General features: G+C 44.5%; 1 protein-coding gene across 1 annotated transcript in view; it reads right to left on the bottom strand.

Moving 5' to 3' along the window:
- Positions 1-19,124, bottom strand: part of LOC138662874 (oocyte zinc finger protein XlCOF8.4-like) — a 38,484-nt gene extending 19,360 nt beyond the window's left edge. Inside the window, exons 1-5 of the mRNA XM_069748865.1 lie at positions 19,067-19,124; positions 6,980-7,129; positions 3,628-3,807; positions 3,420-3,543; positions 3,239-3,336 (exon numbers count right to left, since the gene is read on the bottom strand). Of these exons, the coding sequence (XP_069604966.1) occupies positions 3,239-3,336; positions 3,420-3,543; positions 3,628-3,807; positions 6,980-7,129; positions 19,067-19,093 (579 nt within the window). The 5' untranslated portion in view covers positions 19,094-19,124. The remainder of the gene's footprint in view (positions 1-3,238; positions 3,337-3,419; positions 3,544-3,627; positions 3,808-6,979; positions 7,130-19,066) is intronic.
- Positions 19,125-20,174: the final 1,050 nt, after the last annotated feature.

Below are 20,174 nucleotides of genomic sequence, written 5' to 3'. Positions count from 1 at the left end.
ACAGAGTGCAACGACCGCACCGGGGATAGAGTGCAGCGGCAGCACTGGGGACACAGCGCAGCGGCAGCATCGGGGACACAGCGGCAAGCCGCACATCGGAACACCCCCTCATCCCAGCATGCGACCTGCAGAAACACTCCATTCTTGCCTCCTCCAGCAGTGACCCAGGGACCCCACTTCACCACAGCCACCACCCCCGGTAAGCAATAAGACGCATGAATTATAAGAAACACCACCATTTTATTAAAAAAACATTTTTTCCTATTTTTCTCCTCAAAATTTGTGGTGCATCTGATAATCCGGAGCGTCTTAAAATCCAAAAAAATAAGGTAGATAATGACAAGTGGGTGACAGACTTCAGCAAAGACTAGCAATAATTATGAGATAAGGAAATGAGGTAATGTGTGGTGAAGCCCCTTATTTTTCCTATAAATTATTGTACATTTCAACCAATAAACCAGAATTCATTTGAGACATGACTCATTCTCCATGTCCTGTGATTTCTCTGGCCGTAAACCTACAATATATAATTTGGCGGCAGACAACTAAGGCAAGAACACATTTCATGTGCCCTAACAAGCTCTAATCCTGCCATCGCCACTTTTCTCATTACACAAGTTCTGTGATGTATTAAGAGAAGCATAGAGTCTAGATCACATCAGTAGTTATTCTCGTCTACTCCTCCTTGGTCAGATCTCTACTGGAATACTGTGTCCAGTTCTGCGTACCACATTTAAAAAAAAACATTAAAAAATGGGAGCAAGTTTAGAGAAGAGAAGAGCTACCAGGTTGGTGAGCGGACTGTAAAGTATGTCCTACGTGGAAAGGTTAGAGGACTTGGGGATCCTAGTTAATGATAAACTTACCTGGAGCAGCCAGTGCCAGGCAGCAGCTGCCAAGGCAAACAGGATCAAGGGGTGCATTAAAAGAGGTCTGGAAACACATGATGAGAACATTATACTGCCTCTGTACAAATCTCTGGTTAGACCGCACATGGAGTACTGTGTACAATTTTGGGCACCAGTGCTCAAGAAGGATAAAATGGAACTATAGCGAGTACAAAGGAGGGCAACAAAATTAAAAAAGTGGATGGGAGAACTGTTGTGAATTCTGCTCTTGGGCTCCCTCCGGTGGTTGTTGATGGTAATGCAGTTATTCCTGAGCAGCAGTCTTGGACAGGTGTTTCTGCTAATTGCAATTCTGACTGGGGTATTTAGCTGTGCAGGACTCATTAGTCCTTGCCAGTAGTCAATGTTCCTTTGGAAGTGTTGGTCCTCTGCCTGGCCTCTCCTGCTTGCTGCCAATTCAGCTAAGATAAGTGTTTGCTTCATTTTTTTAGACACACTGCTGTGTGTTTATTTTCTGTGCTTATCTTGTTTCTATTTTGTTTCTGCTAGACTGTAAACATAAGCAATAACCAACAAAAATCTGAGTGACATAATGTAAATCAGAAAGTAAGAAGGTAATAATATATCATATTGTCACTACCAATGGGACGAATAGATGGCCAATCATCAATTATCAAACGAAAACCCAAGAGAACAAAGGATGATCAAAGGGCCAGCAATTAGATAAAAAATATGACTTTATTAGAATACATAATATTTTTTATTTATTAAAAACCAGAGTGGAATGGTAGATGAGACCAAAGTGCATGTAAACAAAAATGAATGGGATGAGTGATCAGCGGCTCAGAATCATGCATATTATTTATATAGAACATGACATATATTAACTGACATGATGATGTATATTTTACATAGCAGTCATGCTCTATACACGTAATCCAGTATTGACATTATCTCAATAACCCAACAAATGGTATGATGAAAAGATGGATAACAGCCACAAACAATACCTAAAATAAAGGTGCAGGCAGAGTAGTAGTAGCCTAATAACGCATACCTAAATTGGACCAAAGAGCGGTCACCAGGAGTGGCTATGAAGGGGTGCAGGAGAGAGCCAGTGATCACCACATCACCCCTGTGATGTGGTGATCACTGGCTCTCTCCTGCACCCCTCCATAGCCACTCCTGGTGACCGCTCTTTGGTCCAATTTAGGTATGCGTTATTAGGCTACTACTACTCTGCCTGCACCTTTATTTTAGGTATTGTTTGTGGCTGTTATCCATCTTTTCATCACCCCTGTGATGTGGTGATCACTGGCTCTCTCCTGCACCCCTTCATAGCCACTCCTGGTGACCGCTCTTTGGTCCAATTTAGGTATGCGTTATTAGGCTACTACTACTCTGCCTGCACCTTTATTTTAGGTATTGTTTGTGGCTGTTATCCATCTTTTCATCATACCATTTGTTGGGTTATTGAGATAATGTCAATACTGGATTACGTGTATAGAGCATGACTGCTATGTAAAATATACATCATCATGTCAGTTAATATATGTCATGTTCTATATAAATAATATGCATGATTCTGAGCCGCTGATCACTCATCCCATTCATTTTTGTTTACATGCACTTTGGTCTCATCTACCATTCCACTCTGGTTTTTAATAAATAAAAAATATTATGTATTCTAATAAAGTCATATTTTTTATCTAATTGCTGGCCCTTTGATCATCCTTTGTTCTCTTGGGTTTCCTGCTAGACTGTGCCTGATGTTTTTCTAAGTCTAGTTGGACTCGCTGGAGTCGCAGATATACTCTCCACATCTTTAGTTAGGTGGTGGAGTTTTTGTATTTTTCTGCTGTGGATATTTTGTATTGTTTTATGCTGACCGCATAGTATCCTGTACTATCCTTTCCTATCTAGGTAGAAGTGGCCTCCTTTGCTTATCCCTGTTTTCTGTCTGCGTGTGTCTTTTCCTCTCCTACTCACAGTCATTATTTGTGGGGGGGATCTACTCTGAGGCAAGAGAGTTTTCCTATTTCCATCTTTAGAGATATTTAGTCCTTAGGCTGTGTCGAAGGTGTCTAGGTCAGGTTAGGCACACCCTACGGCTACTTCTAGTTGCGGTGATAGGATCAGGGTTTGCGGTCAGTAAAGTTACCACTGCTCCAGCGAAGGTCTTTTCATGCTGCTCCAAGGCCACCTGATCATAACAGAGAACTACAATCCCCAGAGAGATTAGCAAAATTAGAATTTACACATGGAAACCCAAGGAGCAATGAAGTATAACTGAAACTATGATTCTAAGTATAAAACAACACTGAGCACAAGACCTTCACAGCCGTCTACACATCATAGGTGAGATCTCCTGACACCTTCTCTTCATTTACCTGATGATCCTGAGGAGCATTGGGATCTTCTTGCTTGCAGTCTTGTGGAAGAAGAGGGTGGGGACATCTCTCTGGTGTTGTCCTCTTACTGGATAGATCTGGAGGAAACACATACAGGGAGTGAATTCATTCTTTACATACAGATAATTATAGGCCGTGTGTATTTAGCCCTCTCTATTACCTGGAGATGTGAGGGGCTGGGGAACCTCCATTATGACGTTCTTGTACAGATCTCTGTGTCCTTCTAAATACTCCCACTCCTCCATGGAGAAATAGACAGCGACATCCTGACACCTTATAGGAACCTGACACATACAATGATACCGTCATCCTCTCCAATCCCTTCATACTGTTACTGTATAATGGCCCAGCATTCCCAGCAGTGTCACCTCTCCAGTCAGCAGCTTAATCATCTTGTAGATGAGTTCTAGGATCTTCTGGTCATTGATGTCCTCATGGATCAGGGGGTGAGGTGGAGGCCCCGTGATTAAGCTCAGGGGTCTTCCCCATCCCTCAGACACAGGGTCCTGACAGCGATCACTAGAGGTCTTCTTCACCACTGTGTAATCCTGGTAATGGAGAGACACATTAATAAATCTCACTACACTCATCAGGAGGGCGTTAAACTAGAAGAAGAGGGGACGGGAAGAAAAACATTAGACTCGACCAAAGAAGACCCAGGAAAACATACTCAGAAGGGAGGTAAGAACACTTCTAAAACAATCCACAGCAAGGAGATTGGAACAAAACAAAATCCTCTAAACTGCATGCTCGCAAATGCCAGAAGCCTGACAAACAAGATGGAAGAACTAGAAGCAGAAATATCTACAGGTAACTTTGACATAGTGGGAATAACCGAGACATGGTTAGATGAAAGCTATGACTGGGCAGTTAACTTACAGGGTTACAGTCTGTTTAGAAAGGATCGTAAAAATCGGAGAGGAGGAGGGGTTTGTCTCTATGTAAAGTCTTGTCTAAAGTCCACTTTAAGGGAGGATATTAGCGAAGGAAATGAGGATGTCGAGTCCATATGGGTCGAAATTCATGGAGGGAAAAATGGTAACAAAATTCTCATTGGGGTCTGTTACAAACCCCCAAATATAACATAAATCATGGAAAGTCTACTTCTAAAGCAGATAGATGAAGCTGCAACCCATAATGAGGTCCTGGTTATGGGGGACTTTAACTACCCGGATATTAACTGGGAAACAGAAACCTGTGAAACCCAAAAAGGCAACAGGTTTCTGTTAATAACCAAGAAAAATTATCTTTCACAATTGGTGCAGAATCCAACCAGAGGAGCAGCACTTTTAGACCTAATACTATCTAATAGACCTGACAGAATAACAAATCTGCAGGTGGTTGGGCATCTAGGAAATAGCGACCACAACATTGTGCAGTTTCACCTGTCTTTCACTAGGGGGACTTGTCAGGGAGTCACAAAAACACTGAACTTTAGGAAGGCAAAGTTTGACCAGCTTAGAGATGCCCTTAATCTGGTAGACTGGGACAATATCCTCAGAAATAAGAATACAGATAATAAATGGGAAATGTTTAAGAACATCCTAAATAGGCAGTGTAAGCGGTTTATACCTTGTGGGAATAAAAGGACTAGAAATAGGAAAAACCCAATGTGGCTAAACAAAGAAGTAAGACAGGCAATTAACAGTAAAAAGAAAGCATTTGCACTACTAAAGCAGGATGGCACCATTGAAGCTCTAAAAAACTATAGGGAGAAAAATACTTTATCTAAAAAACTAATTAAAGCTGCCAAAAAGGAAACAGAGAAGCACATTGCTAAGGAGAGTAAAACTAATCCCAAACTGTTCTTCAACTATATCAATAGTAAAAGAATAAAAACTGAAAATGTAGGCCCCTTAAAAAATAGTGAGGAAAGAATGGTTGTAGATGACGAGGAAAAAGCTAACATATTAAACACCTTCTTCTCCACGGTATTCACGGTGGAAAATGAAATGCTAGGTGAAATCCCAAGAAACAATGAAAACCCTATATTAAGGGTCACCAATCTAACCCAAGAAGAGGTGCGAAACCGGCTAAATAAGATTAAAATAGATAAATCTCCGGGTCCGGATGGCATACACCCACGAGTACTAAGAGAACTAAGTAATGTAATAGATAAACCATTATTTCTTATTTTTAGGGACTCTATAGCGACAGGGTCTGTTCCGCAGGACTGGCGCATAGCAAATGTGGTGCCAATATTCAAAAAGGGCTCTAAAAGTGAACCTGGAAATTATAGGCCAGTAAGTCTAACCTCTATTGTTGGTAAAATATTTGAAGGGTTTCTGAGGGATGTTATTCTGGATTATCTCAATGAGAATGACTGTTTAACAGCATGGCTTTATGAGAAATCGCTCCTGTCAAACCAATCTAATCAGTTTTTATGAAGAGGTAAGCTATAGGCTGGACCACGGTGAGTCATTGGACGTGGTATTTCTCGATTTTTCCAAAGCGTTTGATACTGTGCCGCACAAGAGGTTGGTACACAAAATGAGAATGCTTGGTCTGGGGGAAAATGTGTGTAAATGGGTTAGTAACTGGCTTAGTGATAGAAAGCAGAGGGTGGTTATAAATGGTATAGTCTCTAACTGGGTCGCTGTGACCAGTGGGGTACCGCAGGGGTCAGTATTGGGACCTGTTCTCTTCAACATATTCATTAATGATCTGGTAGAAGGTTTACACAGTAAAATATCGATATTTGCAGATGATACAAAACTATGTAAAGCAGTTAATACAAGAGAAGATAGTATTCTGCTACAGATGGATCTGGATAAGTTGGAAACTTGGGCTGAAAGGTGGCAGATGAGGTTTAACAATGATAAATGTAAGGTTATACACATGGGAAGAAGGAATCAATATCACCATTACACACTGAACGGGAAACCACTGGGTAAATCTGACAGGGAGAAGGACTTGGGGATCCTAGTTAATGATAAACTTACCTGGAGCAGCCAGTGCCAAGCAGCAGCTGCCAAGGCAAACAGGATTATGGGGTGCATTAAAAGAGGTCTGGATACACATGATGAGAGCATTATACTGCCTCTGTACAAATCCCTAGTTAGACCGCACATGGAGTACTGTGTCCAGTTTTGGGCACCGGTGCTCAGGAAGGATATAATGGAACTAGAGAGAGTACAAAGGAGGGCAACAAAATTAATAAAGGGGATGGGAGAACTACAATACTCAGGTAGATTGGCGAAATTAGGATTATTTAGTCTAGAAAAAAGACGACTGAGGGGCGATCTAATAACCATGTATAAGTATATAAGGGGACAATACAAATATCTCGCTGAGGATCTGTTTATACCAAGGAAGGTGACGGGCACAAGGGGGCATTCTTTGCGTCTGGAGGAGAGAAGGTTTTTCCACCAACATAGAAGAGGATTCTTTACTGTTAGGGCAGTGAGAATCTGGAATTGCTTGCCTGAGGAGGTGGTGATGGCGAACTCAGTTGAGGGGTTCAAGAGAGGCCTGGATGTCTTCCTGGAGCAGAACAATATTGTATCATACAATTATTAGGTTCTGTAGAAGGACGTAGATCTGGGGATATATTATGATGGAATATAGGCTGAACTGGATGGACAAATGTCTTTTTTTCGGCCTTACTAACTATGTTACTATGTTACTATGTTACAGACATTTCCTCACCTCTCCAGTTCTGTCCATCTGTTATTCCCATAGATAAGAATGATGTAATGTGACGTCATCAGAATCTCTCACCTCTCCAGTAAGCCGGAAGAGGATCTCTAGGGTGAGGTGTAATATCCTCTCCGCCATCTTGTCTCTATCCACATCCATCTTTGATGGGTAAATCAGGAAAATGTTCTTTTGTAGAAGATCTTCACTGAGAGGATCCGATATTGCAGAGACCTGAATGAGAAGATGAGCCGATGTAACATCATAAGAATCCTGTGTAATAATACAATTACTGGAGATAATAAGGGAAACATATGAGGAGATTTATCATTTTACAGTATTTAGTTTCCTTCTTTACATCTACTAATAAATCCTATATATTTAGGCCGCAGACAACAAGCAGTTTCCTCCTCGGAGTCGGCAGCTGAATACATTTCTCATAGACTCATCTTCCATAACGCTAATTCTCATCTCATTTACCGACCCTGGAATCGGCATTAGCAATACTGCAGGAGATATTCATCACACGCGACATGAAAAATAACTTCATGATGAGGACGACATCTTCATCTTCTACTACGGCTCTAGAGATATATGTGGCCAGGGTCGAGTCATAGTTGATATATATAGAAGTGCCCCCACTTCCTGTTGATATTTCTCGTTGTTAGGCAACAGGTCATCTTCTTCCAGTTTCAGGTAGGATGATTCCATTGGCGTTGATACATCTTTGGCCTCCGTCATTCCGAACTGATCCAAAATTGAATTAATCTTTGCACTTTGATTTAAAAGAAAACTTCCATCTTCCTCTCTCTTTATGTGGATTCCTAGATAATATGTCACATTTCCTAGGTCTTTTGTTTCAAAATGCTGGTTCAAAATTTTAGTAATTTTCCCAATTTCAGCTTCTTCTTGATGAACTACAATTACATCGTCCACATATAAGAGAATATACATCCATTTTCCTTCTGTATATCTCGTGTACAGGCATGGATCCGCTTGACCTCTTTTAAATCCTTCTTCTAACAAGACTTTGTTCATTTTAGTGTTCCATGCTCTCGCCGATTGCTTAAGACCATAAAGAGATTTTTGTAGTTTGCAAACAAGATTCTGTTCACCTACCTTTACATAACCTTCAGGTTGAGTCATGTATAAGTCCTCCTCAATGTCACCGTTTAAAAATGCAGTTTTGATATCCAAATGTCTGACAAACATACTTTGTACTGCAGCTACCGCCAACAATGCTCTAAATGTTGTCTGCTTAGCGACCGGGGAAAAAGTAGCATCATAGTCTTCGCCATATTTTTGAGAATATCCTTTTGCGACCAATCTCACTTTAAATCTGTGGACTTTACTTTCAGAATCATATTTGGTTTTAAATACCCATTTGCACTTAATTGCCTTTTTATCCTGTGGTAACTCAGTGAGTTTCCAAGTTTGAAGTTTATGAAGCGAGTTCATTTCTTCATTCGCGGCATTGATCCACTTTGTTCTTTCATGGCCGGTTAGTTTCTGCATTTCATCCCATGACTGTCGTTCTGACTCAGGCAGTGTTTTCACAATGTAGGATAAACGTTTAGCTGGTATTCCTTTGTTTGATCTTGACGACCGTCTAATTTCCGGTTCACTTAGGCCTTTTGTTGTTCCTTCAGTGGTTGAAGAGTCCAGCCAGACTTCTACATTCTTTTCTTCGTTGTCTTGTAATTGTGATTGTTGTTGTTGCTTCATCTGGACTACTGGTATAATGTCATAAAACTTGGGTGACACGAAGTTTTCATCAAACACCACATCTTTACTTATTGTGACCTTGTTTGTCTCTGGGTGTAAAATTCTATAACCTTTCTGGGTTTCACTGTAGCCTACCAGGATGCCTTCCTTGGCATGAGATTCCCACTTAGTTCGTTTTTCTTTGGGAACATGTGCAAATGCATTACTTCCGAAAATCCTTATGTGTTGTAGTTTTGGTTTTGTACCATTCCATTGTTCAAATGGAGTTTTCTCTATCGCTTTACTTGGCAGTCTGTTCTGAAGATAACAAGCCGTCATAATAGCTTTGCCCCAATATATTGTAGGCAAATTTGCATCAAATAACATACTCCTTGCGCTTTCACAGAGTGTCCGGTTCCTTCTTTCTGCTACACCATTTTGCTCAGGGTTGTATGGTACAGTAGTTTGAAATATGATTCCATTTTTCTTTAAAATGCTCTGTGTTTCATTACTTGTATACTCAGTTCCATTATCTGCACGTAAAGTTTTTGGCATTCTTCCAAACTTGTTGTGTACTTCAGCTAGATATATTCCAAGTTTCTCTGGAACTTCATTTTTGCTGTGAAGTAAATAGACAACTGTATATCTTGAATTGTCATCAATAAATGTAAGAAAATATCTCTTCTTTCCAGGGGTCTGAGTACGCATCGGACCACAGATATCTGTGTGTACTAAATCTAGTGGTTGATCTGTTCTTGTAGTACTTTTCTTAGGAAAGGCCTTTCTGGACATTTTCCCTTTGATACAGCTGGAACACCTCATTGTCTGATTACATGAATCAATTGTAATATTATCAGCTAATTGTTCTTGAAATAATTTTCTTATTGCTTCTGGGTCTCTATGCGCAAGCCGCCTGTGCCATACATGAATACAGTTCTTGTGCAGTTCTTGCTTAGCTGTGCATACACACTCTTTACATTTCAACTGATACAGTTCATCTCTGATTTTTCCTTTTGCTAATGTGTGACCCTCCTTTGAGATGATGCAGCTATCTTCCTTAAATGTAACTTCATTACCTTGTTTTGTGAGCTTTTTCACAGATAATAGATTACTTTCAAGACTAGGCACATACAGTACATCCTTTACATGGATCCTTCTACTTTGTGTTGCAGAGATGTTACAATCAATATAACCATCTCCTATGCCTTCTGAGTTCATGCACTGACCGTTTGCCATTATCACTTTCTCTGACTTATTTTGGTTAAGCTTAGTAAAGAAGTCTCTGTCATTGGTCATGTGACTGGTTGCACCAGAATCTATACACCACGCATGCTTTGATTTAAATGCATTGACTGATGTGAATGCAGCTTCAGTATTTGCCGAATCATTGTTTCCAGATACAGCACTCTTAACTCTCTGTTGGCTGTTTTGCTTTTTCAGCTGATTCATTTTAGCTTTCCAGACTCTGCATTCAGCTTTTAGATGACCTGGCTTCTTGCATACAAAACATTCACGTGTCTCTTTAGGGTGGTTTCTGCTGGTGGGCACATCATGTGTTTGTAAAACAGTTTCCTTGTTACATATCTTGTTGCTCACATTTTCTGCCTTTCTCTTATATTCATCTACAAGCTTTCCTCTGACGTATTCCAATCTCAGCTCATCATCTGGGCGTGCATGTAGTGCAGTTGCAAGTGTGTCATAGCTTTCTGGGAGACCACTAAGTAATAGTGCTGCTACATGGAAGTCCTTCATATCTTCCCCAATGCCCCGCAGGCGCTCTACGGTCTCCAGAATATTTCTAATGTAGTCCTGCATGTCCTGGTCATTGTGTAGCTTAGACTGATACAGCTTTCTCATTAGATAGAGTTTGCAGATTCACACTTACACACATGCAGAATCTGATCATCCTCTATACTGAGTGATATGGTGCTCTGTGCTTTCTGATCCATTTCTAGCCATTCCTGTGGTACTGGGTCAGGCTTAGGGTCCTGAGTGTATTTCCACGTACCTTCTCTTATCAGCAGCATCTTCAACTTGAATTTCCAGGATTGGTAGTTCTGGTTATTCAGGCTTGGCACTGTAAACTTTGTTGAGTTGCTGCTGGCGGCCATTTTACTTCTTCTCAGTTTGCTGTTGTCTTTCTATCTCTGTGCTCTGGAGGTTTGGGATTGCTTTGACTTCTGGGCCCATAACCTGTTAGCAGCGGGTTAATCAGCGTGATTTCCACAACGAGCAACAGAGAATGTTCATTTATTAAGAATCAAGAACATCCAGCATTACAACATGAGAACAGGATCAATCTGGTTTCTGAGAGAGAGAGATCTGCTGTGAGTCCTTTTTGCTTCAGCTACACACAAGAAATGTTGTGCTCACAGGGAAGGGGGAGGAGGAACATCCTGTCTGTAGATGAGGACTTTTTTTTTTTAACTTTGTTGACATGTGAACAATATGCATGCAGATACATAAATCACATCATATTAAACAAACAATAGTTGTTGCAATACATACAGATCAATATGCACTAGGCCAACACTGATATTTGGGAAAAAACCTCACACACTACTCAGCCAACCCAGTTCCTGAGGAGCGCTGCTCTGGTCTGTGCGGTGTGAGTACTGAGGCTCCGTACTACAGGTGTGATGTAGTGACGTCATTGTGCCTGCAGTGCACTCAGACTCAGACTCAGAAGTGAAGGCTGAATGGTGGATCAGGAGCTTTCCACTCCCTGATCCACTAATCTATTCAGCGGTATCACCGTCATGGGAATGTGGATATCGCTGAAATTGTGATGATGGGAAGGAGAGGGTGACCAATACCACACCCCACCGAGCCCTGTCAATTCATAGGCATCATAGCAACCGAGTGGGCTACCTTTGTGGATGATACCGTCCTGCCTATCCAACTATCGTATGGTAAATATCTCATAGATCCTGGGTTCATTAGTATCTGCACCAAGAATGAGGCTAAGTGAGTATATATTAATTGTCGGTGGTCGGAAGTAGTCAGTGAAGTGGATGGTACCATATTGTGCATGTAGGGGGCAGTACTGTGGGGACATTAGAAAGTGGGGGGATGGCAGAACTGTGGGGACTTTACACTGTGTGTGAGGAGGATGCCAGTCCTGTGGAAACATTATCCTGCGTCTGTGGGAAGCCACTATTTGTGAACAAAATACTGTGTGTGTTGGAATGATGGGACTGTGGGAACTTTATACTCTGTGTGGGGATATGGCGGTACTATGAGAACATTATACTGTGTGTGGGGGTATGGCGGTACTATGAGAACATTATACTGTGTGTGGGGGTATGGCGGTAGTATGAGAACATTATACTGTGTGGGGGTATGGCGGTACTGTGAGAACATTATACTGTGTGTGGTGGGATGGAGGTACTGTAGGAGCATTATACTGTGTGTGGGGGTATGGCGGTACTGTGAGAACATTATACTGTGTGTGGTGGGATGGACGTACTGTAGGAACATTATACCGTGTGTGGGGGTATAGCGGTACTGTGAGAACATTATACTGTGTGTGGTGGGATGGACGTACTGTAGGAACATTATACCGTGTGTGGGGGTATAGCGGTACTGTGAGAACATTATACTGTGTGTGGGGGTATGGCGGTACTGTGGGAACATTATACTGTGTGTGGTGGGATCTAGGTACTATGAGAAGATTATACTGTGTGTGGGGGTATGGCGGTACTATGAGAACATTATACTGTGTGTGGTGGGATGGAGGTACTATGAGAAGATTATACTGTGTGTGGGGTATGGAGGTACTGTAGGAACATTATACTGTGTGGTGGTATGGCGGTACTATGAGAACATTATACTGTATGTGGGGGTATGGCGGTACTGTAGGAACATTATACTGTGTGTGGGGGTGTGGCGGTACTAAGAGAAGATTATACTGTGTGTGGGGGTATGGCGGTACTATGAGAACATTATACTGTGTGTGGGGGGTATGGAGGTACTATGAGAACATTATACTGTGTGTGGGGGTATGGCGTTACTATGAGAACATTATACTGTGTGTGGGGGTATGGTGGTACTATGAGAACATTATACTGTGTGGGGGGTATGGCGGTACTATGAGCACTGTAAGACTCATGCTGGTGTGGTAGATGGAGGCAGGTATATCTCGCCCAGGTGTTTGTCCTATGTGAATTAGGCCACTCAGTATCTTCAGGGTGCTAATGGGTTAATGATTGCAGGAATAAAAGATTACCAGCTGGGTGTTTCCAGTGTCTGCCTGGGGCACACAGATTGCCTGCCTGTGTGAGACAAACGTGAGTGAAGAGCTCTGCTCAAAGATCTGTGTGATGTTAGCTGGGTGGGAGAAGCCCCCCAGTTGTTGAGATAGCAACGTATTTGTTTAGTTAGTGCCGGACAGGCTAGGATTTATTTTTATGTTTTGTTTTTTGTGTTGCTTTCACGTTAATAAATCTGACCTGAGGTCAGCCTGCTCAGAAACCTGCTGTACGCCTCAGATTCAATGCACAAACCACGTGTCCTTTGACCCCAGCAAAGGCGATCCCAGAGTGTTTTGTCACATTGTGGTGGAGAACGCGGGCAGACCGTGGCATAGGCGACAGCATGGAAGACGTGGTGAAAGCCTTAGTACAGTCCACTGCCGTACAGCAGCAGGCCACTGCCGCACAGCACGAAGCTAATCGCTTGATGGCCGCACAGCTGAAGGAGTTACTGGACATGACGGTTGCAGACCGCCAACTTCTCCAACAGGTGGCGCAGCGCCTGGTGAGCATGCCTGATGCTGACCCGGAAGCAGAGTCCAGAAGGATCCATGTGAGTCGATACTGGCAAAAGCTGACTGCAGAAGATGACGTCGAGGCAAATATCTCGCTGAGGATCTGTTTATACCAAGGAAGGTGACGGGCACAAGGGGGCATTCTTTGCGTCTGGAGGAGAGAAGGTTTTTCCACCAACATAGAAGAGGATTCTTTACTGTTAGGGCAGTGAGAATCTGGAATTGCTTGCCTGAGGAGGTGGTGATGGCGAACTCAGTCGAGGGGTTCAAGAGAGGCCTGGATGTCTTCCTGGAGCAGAACAATATTGTATCATACAATTATTAGGTTCTGTAGAAGGACGTAGATCTGGGTATTTATTATGATGGAATATAGGCTGAACTGGATGGACAAATGTCTTTTTTCGGCCTTACTAACTATGTAACTATGTTACTATGTTACTATGAGGCATACCTGACAACGTTTGAGCGGACGGCATTGAGAGAGAAGTGGCCGAAGGCACGATGGGCCGATTTGATTGCCCCGTTTCTCTCCGGCAAGGCCCAAAAAGCTTACCATGATTTGGACCCGGAGGTCGCTCAGGACTTTGAGAAGCTGAAAGCTGAGATCCTGGCCCGGCTGGGTGTGACGACGGCTGTCCGTGCACAGAGGGTACATCAGTGGACATACCAGCAAGATAAACCAGCGCGGTCTCAGATGTTCGACCTGATCTACTTGACAAAGAAATGGCTGCAACCCGAGGTACTGACAATACCCGAAATAATCCAGCGGGTTGTCCTGGACAAGTACCTGAGAGTAGTACCCCCAGCGCTGAAAAGGTGGGTAAGCCAAGGAAATCCCACGACAGCGGATCAACTTGTGGAGTTGGTCGAGCGTTATTCCGTGGCAGAAGGACTTCCCGACGACACCGCCAAACCCCGGTCTGTGCCTCCTCCTCGTGGAACCGGTAAGACTGTTCCAGGGACCACGGGTGAAGGAAAATCGCTTAAAACTGTGGGGGAGGAGTCCGGGACTGCTCGCACTCCGAGACCAAGAGTATTGGACGGTGGTCTCAGTAGGGGACCTGTTAGGTGTTTCCGCTGCCATGAGAAGGGTCATGTTTCTGCGAACTGTCCTGTTACCGCTGAACCCATGCAGTGCGACGTTATAGACTCTAGAAAACGCATGTCTTTGGTTACACAGCTAGTGAGTGTGAATGCGGGTCAAAATGATACAGTGAAACACCTGTGTGAATTATCTGTTGATGGGAAAAATGTTGTGGCATTACTAGACTCTGGAAGTGTGGTGACTCTGGTGAAAGCTAGTCTAGTGGCACTTCCGTCTGGTCCGTCTGACAAGTTTTCTGTGACGTGTGTGCATGGTGACACCCGCTCGTACTTAACAGCAGTCATATGGATTTCTACTCCCTATGGGTCAGTGCAGCACAAAGTGGGACTCGTTCCCGCATTGTTACATGATGTAATCCTGGGCAGGGATTTTCCCTATTTCTGGCAGTTGTGGGAGAATCAGTTGCTCCTTCACGGTAGCTGTACCCGTGAATCTTCTCCCATGCCATCTGGAGGTCCCGAGTCCCTAGAGGAGACCCCACAGGAAGATGTTGCTGGGGAGGTTAGTGAATCTAACCTTCAGTACCCCTTCTCCGTCATGGCGGGGGAAACAGAGGAAACTGAGGAACTTCAGCGAGAGGCGGAGGCAGACAGCCATCCGGCACCCTGCCTGCCAGATTTGGGAGTCCAGGTAGATGACTTCCACAGCGAGCAAATGAAAGATCCTACCCTGACTCCGGCTAGGAAAAATGTAAAAATGATAGATGGGGTACCCGTAGAACCTGACACTAGGCTAGCGTACCCATATATGGTTCTTGAAAATGATTTGCTCTACCAGGTAGAGAAAAAAGGGGAAGACACAGTGCAACGGTTAGTGGTACCCAAACCTTATTGGCGGAAGGTACTGGATTTGGCCCACGGACATATAATGGGGGGACATCTGGGGGTACAGAAAACCACAGAAAGGATATTGCATTGTTTTGTGTGGCCTGGAATACATTGTGATGTGCGTAACTATTGTGAGTCCTGTCCAGAGTGCCAAATCGCGGCCCCTAAATCTCAGTTCCGTAGCCCTTTGGTACCCCTTCCTATCATCGGGGTCCCTTTTGAGAGAATTGGGATGGATTTGGTTGGGCCCCTTCCCCGATCCGCACGTGGGCACCAACATATCCTCGTCATCGTGGACTATGCCACTCGTTACCCGGAAGCCGTCCCTTTGCGTAACACAGCTACCAAGACGATCGCCAAGGAATTGGTACAAGTGTTTAGTCGGGTGGGAATTCCAAAACAGATACTCACTGACCAGGGGACTCCCTTTATGTCGAGGGTAATGAAGGAGCTCTGCAGGCTCTTACAAATAGACCCGTTGCGTACGTCTGTCTATCACCCTCAAACAGATGGCCTGGTTGAGCGCTTCAACAAAACCTTAAAACAGATGCTCCGGAAGGCGATAGACAAAGATGGGAAGAACTGGGATTACTTGTTACCCTATTTGCTGTTTGCCATTAGGGAAGTTCCCCAGTCTTCCACAGGGTTTTCGCCTTTCGAACTGTTGTACGCCCGTCGTCCCCGGGGACTGCTGGACGTCGCAAAAGAAACCTGGGAAGGTCAAGTCACTCCCTTTAAAACGGTGATCGACCATGTAACACAAATGCAGGATCGTATTGCCGCTGTCATGCCCATTGTTAGGGACCATATGTTACAGGCCCAGGGAGCCCAGAGGCAAAGTTATGATAGAGGCGCTAAGGTCCGTACATTTGCACGCGGCGATAGGGTGTTGGTCCTAATCCCTACGGTGGATAGTAAATTCCTGGCGAAATGGCAGGGCCCATTTGAGGTCCGAGAAAGAGTTGGTGAAGTGAACTATAAAGTGTACCAGCCGGGTAAGAGAAAACCGGAACAGATTTATCATGTGAATCTGATAAAATCCTGGAAAGACCGCTCTGCCCTAACGGCGGATCTGCCCCGTCCGGTTTGTTCACCTACTGTACCAGAGGTGCAGGTTGCTGAGACTCTCTCAGAACGACAAAAATCTGAGGTTAAGCAATTTTTGTTACAGAACCGACAGTTTTTCTCCGAAAAACCTGGCCGGACTAAGTTGGTGAAACATGAGATTGTCACAGAGCCTGGCGTCACTGTTCATGTGAAGCCCTACCGGATTCCGGAAGCCCGCCGTGAAGCCGTCTCCCGGGAAGTGATGGCAATGTTGGACTTAGGAGTCATTGAGGAGTCACACAGCGCCTGGTCCAGTCCAATTGTGTTGATACCTAAACCGGATGGCTCCATCCGGTTTTGTAATGACTTTAGGAAACTGAATGCAGTTTCTAAATTTGATGCGTACCCTATGCCCCGGGTCGATGAGTTGATCGACCGGCTTGGTAAAGCCTGATACATTACGACCCTGGATTTAACAAAGGGGTACTGGCAGATTCCTCTGGCCGAGGCGGCCAGAGAGAAGACGGCATTTGCTACACCGGAAGGTCTGTTCCAGTATGTCTATATGCCGTTTGGACTTCACGGAGCTCCCGCAACGTTCCAGAGATTGATGGATCGAGTCTTGAGGCCTCACAGACAGTACGCTTCTGCCTACCTGGATGACATCGTAATTTACAGCATGGACTGGGAAACTCATCTCCAGAAGGTACAAGCGGTGATTGATGACCTGCGAGATGCAGGTTTAACGGCAAACCCCAAGAAATGCCACATCGGGCTTGAAGAAGCCCGATACTTGGGCTACGTGATTGGCCGAGGAGTGGTTAAACCCCAGATCGACAAAATACAGGCAATTCAGGGCTGGCCACAACCAGTGAACAAGAAACAAGTGCAGGCTTTCCTGGGGATTGCCGGCTATTATCGCCGGTTCATACCCAATTTTGCAGCCATGGCTACTCCCTTGACGAATCTTACCAAGGGGAAGGGTTCCGTCATGGTAAAATGGACCTCAGCTGCTGAAGAGGCCTTCCACAGCCTGAAACGGGCTTTGTGCTCTCAGCCCGTACTAGTGACTCCTGATTTCAGCAGCGAGTTTGTGGTACAAACTGATGCCTCTGATACTGGTGTCGGAGCTGTACTTTCCCAGGTGAGGGACGGAGTCGAACACCCGGTCCTCTATCTCAGTCGGAAACTGAATGTACATGAGCAGAGATATGCGGTGGTTGAAAAAGAGTGCCTAGCCATTAAATGGGCTCTCGACTCCCTCAAGTATTACCTGGCTGGTAGGAAGTTTAGGCTGGTCACCGACCATGCCCCTCTCAAGTGGATGCACCTCCACAAGGACCGTAATAGTCGGGTAACCCGGTGGTTCCTTGCCCTGCAGGCTTACTCTTTTACGGTGGAGCACCGACCTGGGGTGCAGATGGGGAACGCCGATGCCCTATCCCGAGTGCACTGTTTCAAAAGTGTTCTTGCTCGACCGGAGTGGTCTGAGCAAGGGGGGGGGATATGTAAGACTCATGCTGGTGTGGTAGATGGAGGCAGGTATATCTCGCCCAGGTGTTTGTCCTATGTGAATTAGGCCACTCAGTATCTTCAGGGTGCTAATGGGTTAATGATTGCAGGAATAAAAGATTACCAGCTGGGTGTTTCCAGTGTCTGCCTGGGGCACACAGATTGCCTGCCTGTGTGAGACAAACGTGAGTGAAGAGCTCTGCTCAAAGATCTGTGTGATGTTAGCTGGGTGGGAGAAGCCCCCCCAGTTGTTGAGATAGCAACGTATTTGTTTAGTTAGTGCCGGACAGGCTAGGATTTATTTTTATGTTTTGTTTTTTTGTGTTGCTTTCACGTTAATAAATCTGACCTGAGGTCAGCCTGCTCAGAAACCTGCTGTACGCCTCAGATTCAATGCACAAACCACGTGTCCTTTGACCCCAGCAAAGGCGATCCCAGAGTGTTTTGTCACAGCACATTATACTGTGTGTGGTGGGATGGCGGTACTGTAGGAACACTATACTGTGTGGGGGGTATGGCGGTACTGTAGGAACATTATACTGTGTGTGGGGGTATGGCGGTACTGTGAGAACATTATACTGTGTGGGGGTATGGTGGTAGTGTGAAAATACCTTTTTTACGAGAGATGCCAGTACTGTGGAAACATTATACCATGTGAGCGCCATCATATATATTACATAAGGGGTGTAAAAAGGAGAGTCATAAAAAAGACTCCTCAGGGCTGAGCTGCATCTGTACAAAAAGACTGCTATCTGCCGTCCAGACGGGACCATGTGACATCAATGGGAAGAGGGAGGGTTTCCGGAGGGAAAAGTCTAGAGGGTGCACCTGGTCAGGAGACCTTGATGACGCAGTTACTGATATTATAAAGGCCGGAGCCCCAAAGCAGAACAGATTTGGCGCCAAACAAAGGAAAGGGGTGCGGGGAAGAATCTGAGGCACCAGCTCATGGTAAAGTGCCCGAGGCAGCTGGGTGTGGGGCATAATGGGGGCATTACACTGTGTGGAGCCAAGAAAGGGGCCCTGTACTAGGAGAACAATCCGCTCCCTCACTTCCTGTCCTCCATAGTTGGCTCGTATGTATCTATTACAGGAAACAGAACAACAACGTTATGATTCTTATAAAGTGGCTACAACAACCCCAAAAGAGTCTCAGTGCAGAAGGGGTTAATGTCCCGCGCGCTCAGTAATGGGGAATCTCCACATACCTCCACCTGCAGAGCCGCACTCCACATATATGGCTGCTCTGTGCGCACAGGCCCTGTGATGAGGTCACAGGAGGGAGGAGTCAGGGGTCACGTGATCCGCAGTGAAGACGCTACATGGAAACTTCTCCTCAGTCAGCGACATTTCCGCCGTTATTCGCCCTCAGTACTGGCACAATTATCAGATTGAACATTTGATGCTGCCATTCGGGGTAACCAATGCTTCCAGTCTTTGAAAATGTGATTAATTATATTTTTCTCCCTGATTGGTAGATTTGTGGTAATTTTCCTGGATGATATATTGAGTTCCTCACGTACTCTGGAGGAGCATGGTGAGCATGTCAGACAGGTTCTCCAGGTTCTACGTGACAACTATTTATTTGCTGACCTGGAGAAATGGCAATTTGTGGTACCGCAGGTCCAGTTCTCAGGACATTTGGCTTCTGGATTGGGGTTTCAGATGGACCTCATTAAGGTCCAAACAGTCCTTGATGGCTTCTAACCAAGTAACCTGAAAACGTGAGGGTATGTGCACACGTCAGGATTTCTTGCAGAAATTTCCTGAAGAAAACCGGAAATTTTCTGCAAGAAATCCGCATTTTTTTTTTTGCGTTTTTTTACAGTTTTTTTTGTTTTTTTTTTACCGGTTTCTTTGCGTTTTTTCCAGCATTTTGCAAGTGAAATTAGCTTGCAGAATGCTAAAGTTTTCCAAGCGATCTGTAGCATCGCTTGGAAAACTGACTGACAGGTTGGTCACACTTGTCAAACATAGTGTTTGACAAGTGTCACCAACATTTTACTATAGATTTGGCCTGTGCAGCATCAATAGTAAAAGATAAAATGTTTAAAAATAATTACAAAAAGTAAAAAAAATGGTTATACTTACCTGCAGACAGCCGATCTCCTCAGCGGCGTCTGTTCCTATAGATGGTGTGTGTGCAGGACCTTCGATGACGTTGCGGTGACATGAGCGGTCACACGACCAACCACAAGACGGAGACGTCATCGCAGGTCCTTCACACAGAGCATCTATAGGAACGGAAGCGGCAGCGTGCACCGCTGAGAGGTGGGAAGACTCCGGGGCCATCGAAGGTGAGGATATCACTATTTT

Source organism: Ranitomeya imitator, chromosome 2 (assembly GCF_032444005.1).
Source record: "Ranitomeya imitator isolate aRanImi1 chromosome 2, aRanImi1.pri, whole genome shotgun sequence".
NCBI classification, from domain to species: Eukaryota; Metazoa; Chordata; class Amphibia; order Anura; family Dendrobatidae; genus Ranitomeya; species Ranitomeya imitator.
Note: the sequence above shows the minus strand (reverse complement) of the source record. Positions and strands in the feature narration are given on the sequence as shown.